The sequence below is a fragment of the Leuresthes tenuis genome, unplaced genomic scaffold (assembly GCF_036924035.1).
Source record: "Leuresthes tenuis unplaced genomic scaffold, fLeuTen1.0.hap1 SCAF_9, whole genome shotgun sequence".
Taxonomy (NCBI): domain Eukaryota; kingdom Metazoa; phylum Chordata; class Actinopteri; order Atheriniformes; family Atherinopsidae; genus Leuresthes; species Leuresthes tenuis.
Genome location: NW_027325363.1, coordinates 33,045,278 through 33,057,526, shown reverse-complemented (window position 1 = coordinate 33,057,526; position 12,249 = coordinate 33,045,278). Strand labels below are relative to the sequence as shown.

The 12,249-nt window shown below is 41.4% G+C and overlaps 1 protein-coding gene across 1 annotated transcript in view; it reads right to left on the bottom strand.

Annotated features, from left to right (window-relative positions):
* nlrx1 (NLR family member X1) overlaps positions 1-11,048 on the bottom strand; it is a 104,474-nt gene extending 93,426 nt beyond the window's left edge. Inside the window, exons 1-2 of the mRNA XM_072393131.1 lie at positions 10,958-11,048; positions 1,367-1,416 (exon numbers count right to left, since the gene is read on the bottom strand). Coding sequence (XP_072249232.1) covers positions 1,367-1,383 — 17 coding nt within the window. The 5' untranslated portion in view covers positions 1,384-1,416; positions 10,958-11,048. The remainder of the gene's footprint in view (positions 1-1,366; positions 1,417-10,957) is intronic.
* Between the last annotated feature and the right edge of the window lie 1,201 nt (positions 11,049-12,249).

Sequence of the window (12,249 nt, the reverse complement as noted above, 5' to 3'; positions counted from 1 at the left end):
CTCTCCGGGTACTCCGGCTTCCTCCCTCCGTCCAAAAACATGCATGTCAGGTTAATTGGTGACTCTAAATTGTCCGTAGGAGTGAGTGTGAGCGTGCATGGTTGTTTGTCTCGTTTGTCTCTATGTGGCCCTGTGATGGACTGGCGACCTGTTAATAATAGTGTTTTTTTTTTTATTCGAGAATGGTGCTGCTATTCGAGAATCAGGTGTGGTGGAGGAGGGAAACATCAAAAACATGCAGGGCAGTGGGTCATGAGGACCGGAATTGAGAAACACTGAACTAATGAAACATTACTCCGCTGTTAGACTCTATCAACCCAGCCGTCCAAACCAGAGACCAGTCCCCACAAGACGACCCACCGACCATCGGCAATCGCAGAGCGGGCCAGTTCAGCGGCCAGGCCACCGGGAAATGTCCTGGTGCTCCCGATGGCTAGTCCACCACTGCTCTCAACTCCTCTGCTAGTGCTGGCACTGCCTCTTTGTTTTCTTTTTTCCGCTTCCATGTGCGAGCTGCACTTTGAACCCGCCTCCAGTTACAACAGTGTGACTGACAGGGGGTGCGTGGTTGGAGGCACAACAGTGATTGGACATTAAGTCCTAGTTTATAATCCTCCATAACGTTAACGGTGTCAACGTGACGTCGTCATTGAGCATTCGAAGTTCTACGTCGAGGTAACACGTTGCTCTGCAAGGGAGGTGTGGTTGTGTGTTTGTGTGGTTTCAGGGTTTATAGCCGAATCCTTGCTTTTTCTTCCGGCCAGAGTTAACAACAGTAAACAATGGCAACCGAGGTGGAGCAGCTGTATTTGCAGCTGGAGCTCATCAATATTGAAGAACAAATGCTTATATTGCAAATGTTGAAGTGCAGGCAACAGAGAAGACGTTTGCGGAGGTGGTCTATACGACCGGTTGAGGCTGGGAACGGGTGAAATTACAACACTGGTTGTGAATTCACAGGTGTGAATTTACAACCTGGATGAACAAATGCACTTTCGATAACTTCGAATGTCAACGAGCTTCTTTGCCGTATACAGCCATTAAGACCGGAAAAAGCAATTGTCGGAAATTACGTTCTGAGTGGACCAATCACAGTGCTTGCAGCCCACGTCTACGCGACGTGTAGTTAGAATTTTTTGGAGGTGGGTCCACGTTGTAGCTACGTCATCGAAATCACGGAGAAGCATAAACGGCCCTTAAGTCGCGCCTTAAACTTCATCAGGAGCTGTAACCGAACAACAACAGAGGTGTGGCTCTAAGAAGAAGACTGAAAACTGTTTAATATCTATGAATTGAATAATGAGTCAGTCATTGAACATCACGATTGAGATTTGAGTCTCAGAACCAATACCAGTATATCACTAACCTGTATAGTAAGCTCATCCTTCAGTTCTTTTGCTTTCTTCTGTCAGTGTTCTGTGAACAGAAAATGAATACAACAGATTAAACGGTGACAAGTGGCAAAATTACCAAAAATACATGGCAATGCAACAGAAAAAGCAGGAACATAAAATTATTCAAAGGTCTGAAGGGACTTTTTTTCTTTTCTTCTTTTTTTAAGTAGGGTTATGTGATGTGCTTATAATAAGTTGGGGTCTTACCTACAGTGGAATTAAGGAGGGATTTAAACAGAGGAGCTAAGACCTACTCAAAAGGCAATCACAGAGGAGCAAATTCTCATTCTCACTCAAACCTCAAATTTCATAGCAGTTCTGCAAACGTTCATCTGACAGCTGTTTGTCACAGTCAAAGAATGTCCATACTGCTATACGTCATCGCATGATGACAATGTCAAAAGCCTGTCAGTCCGCTCATTAGGTTTAAATGCGCTCTCCCTGTTTATAAGTGTAATGATCATTTCACCCCTGCCTATGCCAAAATGTCATGTGTTTAACAATTCATCTTTTAGTAAAGATATTTCATTTTCACATGGTCAATATATAAGTGACATTCCCAAGAGTACATCTTCATTTTAATATGAGCACTGTTAGTAGTTTAATTTGTTTTTCTTTTATTTCTGTATGTCTATGTACCTGTGTGACTGTATGCATGTGTACATGTGTATTTCTTCCTTGTTTTTTTCTTCCTATTCTTTTCTCGTTCTCTGATGTGTTCCACATAAAAATTACAAGTACAATTATTGTATAATTTAATAAAAACTTTTATTTTTCATTTAAATAAATCCTGTCAGTCCAATTCCAAAACAGAAATGAGATTAGGAGGAAGAGCAGTCGTCTGCCATTTGGAGGGTTGGTGATTTGACTCTAGCTTCCCTACACCACATTTCAAAGTCTCCTTGGGTAAGATACCGAACCCCACGTTGCCTCCAATTCGTCTATCAGTGTGTTCGTGTACATGTGTGTTCAAGAAAAAAACCCACTGTGTAGCTGGTAACACTGTATAGACTAAGACATGTACGATTGTGTGTGTGAAAGGGTAAATGTGGTGTGGTGTAAAAGTGCTTTGGTGTGGTCAATTAGAATAGGAAAGCACTATACAAATACAGTTAATTTAACTAAGGGACAGTAAAAATTAGTGGGAAGCCTAGAAAAACACAAACACTCACGATAAATTAAATCTTTGCAAAAGTCACAACCAGCAGTAAACTATCCAACAAGCCTGACACAGTTCATGACAAACTTGACTGATGAGTAGCAGAACACACTGCCCAGCGTCAGTGCTTGCAATGATCAGGAGCAACATGAACATAAAGAAAATAGTGACAAAGTAGGTCATTTGTCTGATGCTGCGATATAAAATGTACTGCTCCCCCTTAAGAATGTGCTGTGTATGTAAATGTGCTGCGCAGCTGAGATGGCTAAGCAAGTAAGAATCTTATCCATCCCATGCACATTTACCACTTTTGTGTAACACTCCACCTTTGTATGTAGTCAAGTACTCATGTAAGTTCAGTCTTCTTCAGAGTTGCAGCCTAGCGCTGATATTCTCCTTCATGATGCATAATAAACCTGGTTGAAGAAAACGTGGAAAAGTGGAAGGAAACATGGGTGCAGATTCACTGTGCTTTGTTAACAGAACTTTCCACCACAATGCAACACACATTTGTAGCATTTCCTCAAACCTCTGAAATGTTTCAGGCTTGAGTTGTTTTAGATGGTAAGTATTTTCTCTTTTATGGCCCTACTCTGCTTAGCTCTTAGCTTAAGAATTAAGAGCTGGAATTCATAAAAACTAAACTTGATAAAACAAAATACAGACAAAGTTGACGAGACAAATTTACCAGAACTTGACATAAGTATGAAACAGAATAAGAGGCGTTAACGGCAAGAATATTCTGAAAAAAAAAACAGCGAGACTAAATACTGTGAGGAGAGTGATTGCTGAATGAATGCAGCTGAGAACATTAAGCACAGGTGTGGCAGTGGAGATAATGACCGGGGCACTGAGGAAAACTAAGTGATAGAAGGTGTAGCAAGAAACTAGGACAAGAAAGGACGAGACTAAATGATTTTAGACCCAATCCCAACCAGACTGTTCAAACAGGTTTTCCCCTTAATTGACACTTCCATACTGGATTTTGATCAATCTGTCTTTGTTGACAGGATATGTACCTCAGACTTTTAAGGTTGCTGTAATTAAACCTTTACTTAAAAAACCTACTCTTGATTCAGAAGTGTTGGCTATTTATCGACCTATATCCAATCTCATTTTTTTGTCTCAAGTCCTTGAAAAAATAGTTGCAGTTCAACTTTGTGATCATTTACATAGAAATAATCTGTTTGAAGAGTTTCAGTCAGGATTCAGAGTGCATCATAGCACAGAAACAGCACTGGTGAAAGTTACCAATGATCTCCTCTTAGCCTCTGATAGCGGACTTGTTTCTGTGCTTGTCCTGTTGGATCTCAGTGCCGCATTTGATACGATTGATCACTGTTACAGAGACTTGAACATGTTATTGGGATTAAATGAACTACATGAGGCTGGTTTTATTAAGTCATCTTTATCTGACAGATTCCAGTTTGTTCTTGTAAATGAAGAATCTTCCTCACATCGGAGTAAGTCATGGAGTTCCTCAGGGTTCTGTGCTTGGACAGATTTGTTTTACTTTATACATGCTTCCATTAGGTAACATCATTAGACAGCATGGCATAAATTTCATTGTTATGCTGATGATACTCAGCTGTACTTATCTATGAAATCAGATGAAACCAATAGGTTGGTCAGACTACAAGCCTGTCTTAAAGACATAAAGACCTGGATGACTCAGAACTGTCTGCTTCAAAATTCAGACAAAACTGAAGTTGTTCTCTTTGGACCTGAGCGCTTCAGGGAGAAATTGTCTAGTTATATAGTTACTCTAGATGGTATTTCCTTGGCTTCTAGTTCTACAGTGAGGAACCTTGGAGTTATTTTTGACCAGAATTTATCATTTGACGCACATCTAAAACTTGTTTCTAGGACTGCCTTCTTTCACCTTCGTAATATTGCTAAAATCAGGAACATCCTGTCTCAGGGTGATGCAGAGAAACTAGTTCATGCATTTGTTACTTCAAGATTGGACTACTGTAATTCCTTATTATTGGGCTGTCCCACATATTCTCTGAAAAGCCTCCAGCTGATCCAAAATGCTGCAGCCAGAGTTCTGATGAGAACTAACAGGAGATATCATATTTCTACAGTTTTAGCTTCTCTTCATTGGCTCCCTGTTAAATTCAGAATGGAATTTAAGATTCTTCTCCTCACATATAAAGCTCTTAATGACCGAGCTCCATCATATCTTAAAGATCTCATTGTAAGATATTTTCCTCACAGAGCACTTCGCTCCCAAACTGCAGGTTTACTTGTTGTTCCCAGAGTTACTAAAAGTGGAATGGGAGGCAGAGCCTTCAGTTATCAGGCCCCTCTCTTGTGGAATAAGCTGCCAATAAATGTCCGGGAAGCAGACACCCTTTCCACTTTTAAGATTAGGCTTAAAACTTTCCTTTTTCATAAAGCTTATAGTTAGGGATGGCTCAGGTGATCCTGAAACATCCCATAGTTAAACTGCTATAGGCTTAGACTGCTGGGAGACCTCTTCTGTCTCACCTTTCCTCACTTTGCCCCCCCGTTTAATTTCTCAAATTATATTATGTGTTTCCCTGTTCCAACAGATATCCTTTGAATGGTGTTGTGCTGTTTTTCCCCCCTCTTTTCTGTCTTCTCAAACGCCAGCTGGTCGAGGCGGATGGCCACCCTTCCTGAGTCTGGTTCTGTCAGAGGTTTCTTCCTGTAAAAAGGGAGTCGTTCCTTTCCACAGTCGCCACAGGCACGCTCAGGACGGGAGATTGGACTGAAGACAGGTTTCGGTGCAATCTGTTGGTTTCTTTAGCTAGGATATTGTTTTTGGAATTGGCTCTATTAGAATGAATTGGATTATTTTGAAATTAATTATTTGGATTTCATTGGATTATGATTACAATGAATTGAATTCCAACTGGCTTGAATTGGACTACATTATTTAAGTGCCTTGAGATGATAATTGTTGTAATTTGGCGCTATATAAATAAAACTGAATTGAATTGAATCAAAGAAAAGGTAATAAAGACGAAACAAAAAAACAAAAAAAACAACTGAAGATTAGACTAATACAGACTGAAGAAACACATAACTCAAAAACAGAAACAAACTAAGCTTAAACAAAATGCCAACAAAGAAGAAGAACAGAGAGCAACCAAGGACTAATCTATGAACAAAAAGACAACTCTAGACTAGAGAAAAGACAGCAACAAATAATAAAAACAAATGACTAAGACTTAGAGAAGGCAGGAATATGTGTTTTCCCAGATGCTTGGAGCATGCAAGTACTGTGTAGCACCAGATGCAGGTAGCCAAAAAATAAAATAAAAATCTGCATGTAGTCTTCCTAGACCTTGCTACTGCCTTTGGATCAGTACCACCTGAAATATTGTGGAACACTTTCAACTTCTTCCATGTTCCAGAAGCAATAACAATGCTGGTCAAAGCCTACTCTCAAGACATCCAGCTTTGTGTAACAGCAGAGTGAATCGCCACTGCCTGGCAGCATGTTGAGATAGGCAAGATGGCAGATTGTACCATCTCCCCCCTAGGTTTTATCATGGCAATGGAGCTTATAATTAGGGCATCACGTCATCGTAGATAAGCATCTTCATCATCAAAGGTCGGGTTTCCACTCAGAGATTCTCCATTAGTGGTGTCCTAATACCAACAGTCTTGGAAAAGTCTAAAATTTTTTTAAAAAGGCTGGTGACGCTGGTATACTGCAGACCTCAAAGACTCCAAACAGGTAGAGCAAATTAGGCAAGATATCATTAGTGGCCCTACAAGGATCAACAACACTGCTCTACCTGGGAAGCTGAAGCTGTGGTGCTTTGAATTTGGTTTGCTGACCCGCTTCATGAGCCCACTCACCATCTACAAAACCACGCTGTCCCACGCCAAAAGATTGGAGAGAGGTTTACCATGATGCCTTAGCAGGGTAGAGACTGTATGGGAATGGAGCCCTCAGCAATTGGTGGTGGAGGTAGTATGATACCAGGACAAAGCAGCCAGATGTGCTAGAGCAGTCTCACAATCCCAGCAAGGTCACTGGATGAAGTGGGATGCAGTAGAACAGCGTAAGATCAAATGGTGTGACCTTTGAGTATGGAAGTTAACAGAATAAGCTTCATTATCTGATCATCTATGATGTTCTGCCCTCTCCAACCAATCTCCAGCTCTAGTTTAGAGAGGATCCAGTTTGACACTTCTGTGAAGCTCAAGCAACCTTCAAACACATCCTGGTGGGTTGCATGGCAAGCTTAACACAAGATAGATATACTTGGCACCACAATCAAGTTTTAAGGTGCTTCACTGCAACACTTGAAGACAAAAGAACATCAACCAATACCACTCCCCTAAACATCCAGCCACAGGTAATACCGTTTATCTGAGAAGGAGAGAAACAGCAGACTAAACCCTCCCCATCCAACGCAGGACTAATCTACACCAAAAGCTTACCTAGCCAACTTGCATCCAGATCTGGTTCTCTGGTCCAGCTCCAGCCACTGTATCTTAATTGTTGAGCTGACGGTCCCCTGGGAAGATGCCGTGGATGAGGCATTTGAAAGAAAGAAGCGGCAGTACGCTGGTCTGGCAGAAGAGGCTGATTAGCGACGTTGGAAAATGAGAGCGTGTCCAGTGGAAGTGGGTTACAGGGGCTTTTTCAGCCTTCTCCACCACAAGGCTTCAAAATAAATTGAGGATCAGAGGGCAGGTGCTGCAGAAAAAAATAATCAAATAACTCTCCACTGTGGCTGAATGAAGCAGTCACAGGTTGTAGCTGAAACAAAAAGACGCTGTGTGGGCTGCCAAAGACCACTTCAGTCTCCAGGCAACACATGCCCAGATTTGATTACCCTGTGGTGGGCCTACCACAGCTGAGGGTGTTTTGTATTAAATGGCCAAAACACCCAATAAGGCCATGGTACCCAATCAATGAGGTGTCATAGGGGAAGTAAGTAGGCACCATCTAAACACCCTAACTCCAAGTTCAAATAGAACTGATAGAACCTTCTTATTCTAATTCTATTCTTCTCTCCTCTGTTCCTACTTAAGGGTGGAAAAAGGGGGAGGTAGACTCTACAGCCCTGTCTGCCAGGGGAGTAGGTAGCCCAATCCAGACCCTCTCCGTGACTCTGCCTTCCTCACTCTCTCTCTCTATTCTCTTTTACTATCGGTTTAAACATCCCAAAACCCTCAAACACAACTCCATACTATACTTGCATAGCGCTTTTCTAGTCAATCTGTCCACTCATTGCACCTTGACACTACATGCTACATTCACCCATTCTCTCACATACTCATATAGCCCGCAACATAGTGCTTTTTGATGTAATCACTCACACACATTCATAAACCAGTGGACGCATCGATAGGCAACAGAGTTCACCATCTTGGCCAAGGACACTTCAACATCTGGCCCGGAGAAGCCTGAAGTCGAATCACAGATGACTTCCAATTTGCAGGCAAGTGCGCTTCCTCCTGAGCTACAGCCGGTAAGTGGACACAGTGTTGTGCAGAATCGTTAGGGATTGAACACCTAGTCCTATTAGTTGAATGACGAGAAAACTAGAAAGAACTAAAGCAGAAAAAACAAGACACAAAAATAACCAAACTGAAGTTCAGAAGATCACGCAAACACCAGTCTGCTTGCCACTAGGTGTTTGTCAATAGAAAAATCTGATGTGTACATTACTCTTGTATGCATCAGGGCTACTATAGGCACATTAGCTTTACTTGCTGTGCAGTGTGGCCAGATTGGGCTGTTTCCCAGCTAAATGGGAGACTTTGAATAAATTTGTATTGATTAATATTAGTTTAATTTTTAACAAAGTTAGCAAGTGAACTGCAATTTAGGATCTAACTAAGATCAAAAAGGGGGAAAAATGTAAAAAACATATGAACTTCAGATAGCAACAAACGTTGCTTGCCACATATCCGTTAATGATGTGAAAGACTTGTTTATCATACTGATTTATGATGTGATCAGATTTCCAATAGTGTGGTGATTAAATAAAAGTTCAATAGGAAAATATTCTATATTCAATGAATATCAATCTATTTCAACATAAAAAAGTGCTTCAGCTCAAGAGAACATTCAAAGCTTTTGTAAAGTTAAGTGCTTCAAAAAGTATTACTTACTTATTATTCAATTAATAAATAATGGAAAAAATACTTTTTTTTGTAAAATAAAATATCTAATTTGTTTCTAATGAAAATACAAATCTGTTCATTCTGTAGCAGCGTGCTTCACACAAAAGGTAAAAGGCAAAACTTATGTAGCTGCTTGATGAGCAAGGCTTGTGTCAATTCTAAGTATTCCATCTTTAAAAGATATCGCCATTGAAGTACATGATTGTCAGCCTCTTTGTGGTCACTTCTGTGAGTGCCTCCCACTTATTTGTGAGAAGAGTCTTGTATTTGCAGAAACTGTCACTTCTGCAACCCTTTAAATAAAAAATAATAATAAAAAAAAAAAAATCACACACTCCAGTGCTTAGCAAGATCCAAACCCACAATCAGTTGTGTGGGTTTCTGGGATGAAGCTCACTGATCTTCTCTTTCCGGCAGGCTTTATGTGCAAGACAGCTCTCGTCCATGTCACAAGAGATTAAACTTTTAAAAAATTAAATTAAAGTAGCCTAGCTGTGGTACTATCATCTGTCACAACTGCCTCGAAACCATGACAAAAAACATGAGGCAAGACGAAAAGTTAAAGCTAGCAAAATAAATTTATTTAGAAGTGAAATCGACCAACTTAACTTCTGTAGAGGAAAAAACATGATGCGTGCCCGTCAGTTAACCAGGGGACATTACTTCTCATGAACTGGAAAGCGAAGAACAATCTGTGTATTAACCAGTTTAGAAATTTTCTTTCAGATTATATTAGCATGGAAACAATGTCTGACTCCTCAAAACATCAATTGGCTGAATTTCATTCATGCCTTGCGCCCGGGGGGGCCCTGCCTGTGCCGGGGGGGGGGGGGGGGGGGGGGGGGGGGGGGGGGGGCTGGGTGATGGTGGGTCTCAGGTCCGGGCTGCTGCGACTGGTGTGACCGGGTGGTTTGTTTGTTTGTTTTATGTTGTTGTTTGTTTGTTTTTTGTAGAGGTCCGGGGTGGGGTTGGGTACCTTCTGGGGGTACAGTAGCTCCCGGAATACGGTCGCTGCAGGCCCCGAGCCTGGTGGACATAAGGCCCTCTTGCCCCGTGTTGGCTCCCAGGTAGCGGGGATGCCTATTGCAGCCAGTCCCTGAGAGTAGCTCCCCCGGTGTATATCCCCATACCCCTCTCCCTTCTGGCTCCTGTACACAGCACACACTCACACATGAAGGGTTTTGGGGGCGTGTGTGTTCGGTGGGGTGTAGTGGATGGGGCCACGTAGGTGGTCCCCTTTGGTTGCACTCTGCAGTTCCCCGCCCCTGTTTTAATTACACCTTAGACATCACTACTTATCAAACACACTCACACACACACATTAGGTCTTGGGGGGTGGTTACACTGAGTGGCATCTGGTGGGCGGGGCTCTTTGGGTATGTAGGCTGCCCAGAGGGCCGCGCTCCCAGTTCTACAAGTTTGGCTGCCCCTCAATTTTAATCGCTCACTATTAGAAAATATTGAAGAGCCAGAAGGGTGAGGGGAATCTTCTTCCCACACCCCTGCTTCCTGGTTGCTGTTTGGGGCAGGAGGGTCAGGAGGATTAATTAATTGTTCTGCTGGTTCGGGGTCTGTGGTGGCTGGGGGGCTGCTGGCCCCCTGGTGTGCCCGCTGCACTACACCCCAGCGGAGTCGAGGGAGGGAGGACGTGTGGATGTGGAAGACGTATATTCAGCGCGGTTACTTTTCTCTTTCGCCAGACTTCGTTATTCTGGTTAGTTGATAAAGCATGTGAAATTTTAGTCTTAGTTTTCTGTACAAAATGATACCATCTTGAGGGTAATTGGTGCGGTTTTCGTGAAAACAGATCATTTCATTGCCAAAATCAGGAACCTGTCTCAGGGTGATGCAGAGAAACTAGTCCATGTAATCGTTACTTCAAGATTGGACTACTGTAATTCTTTATTATTGGGCAAATTGGCCAATGTCGAATATAAAACCAATTTCACCCTGCCCCAATAATACTCAGTCGAGTGTAAGTACAACCTCTCTGAGATAAAGCTGAATATAAATATGAAATGTTTCCGGATATCGGGGCTCGGCCTGACGAATTTGTCACGAATTTGCTCTGTCACTCCGAGTCCAGCGCTACAATATACTTTACATGTGACCACTAATAAATACTGTTTAACTTAAGATTTCTCCAGCTTGTTCTTGGGCTTCCAATGAAAGAATCGGGCTAACAGACTTCAAACTTCGCGTTCCTACCCACCGAAGTCTGAACCCACACCAAACATTCATGCAAACAAAATGTCATTTCGTTGTAAATTAAATCCCCACATACCAGTGTCTTATTGCCCTTGCTTCTTGTTGTACTATGCTTATTTCAGTCTTAACCTGGATGGTGACGGTGGACATGCCAGATTTTCGTCTTCTTTTTTCTTCTTCTTTGATTTTTAATGGCAGCTGGCATCCTTGGTGTTGCATATGCCGCCATCTACTGGACTAAATCTATTTTTTCTATTTCTTCTTTTCTATATTCTTTTTATTATTCCAGTAGTTACCAGGAATCATATTGTTATTCTCCTCCATTCTTTAGACTTAGCAGATTCTACTATATTTTTCAAATTACATTCTGTTATTCCTGCCCTCTGCAGCCCTATCTTCATTTTTTCCCTCTCCCTTCCATATCTGGGACATGCTATCATCACAAGTGTATTATTCAATTTACAATGTCCTATTCTTATCCTGCTAATAATGACTTGTTCTGTTCTGTTCTGTCCATAACACCCTGCCTCTCCTGCTACACTTTGTAATTTATATAAATGTCTTCCTTTTTCCTGATTCTTCTAATACCGATTCCACTGATTGTTTATTTCTTTCCATACTAAACTTTTCCCTTCTGTTTTTGATAATTTTACTTTAATTTCCACCACCTCTTTCTTTACTGCCTCCTTAGCAGCTTTCTCTGCTTTTTCATTTCCTTTTATTCCTATATGCGCTGGTAACCACATGAACACTATTTCCTTCCCCTGTTGCATTAACCTGGATGTTTTTAACTGTATTTCATATAGAATTTCCTTATGTGTTTTTGCTGTTCCGTTTTTTAGCAAGCAATATTGCACATAATTCCACTGCACATATACTTAAATGATCTGATGTTCTTCTTGAAATTGTTCTATTATAAATGGGAACCACCATTGCTGCTGCTGTTACTCCTGTTGCCTGTTCTTTGGACCCATCAGTATATATATATATATACACACATATTCTCCATATTTTTCCTCTACATAGTTTTCATAATTTCTGTACTAGATCTGCTGTTTTATTTCTTTCCTTGATGTTCCACATGTTTAAGTCTACATTTGTTTCTTGTAACATCCATTTTGGTATTGCTGTCCATAGAACTGTTTGGCTGAATTCCTTGTGTTTTATCTTTAGTCTAAACCCTCACTGACCCACCCAAAACTTGTTTTTTCTCTCTTTCCCCTTTTCCCAGCACATTTCCAGAACTCTCTTTGCTGGATGTTCTTCTTTGTGTCCTTTTAAATTTACCCAGTAGTTGGCTATTAGCTGTTTTCTTCTGAGCCATAATGGTATTTCTCCTGCTTCAACCTGTAGGGAACGTACTGGTGC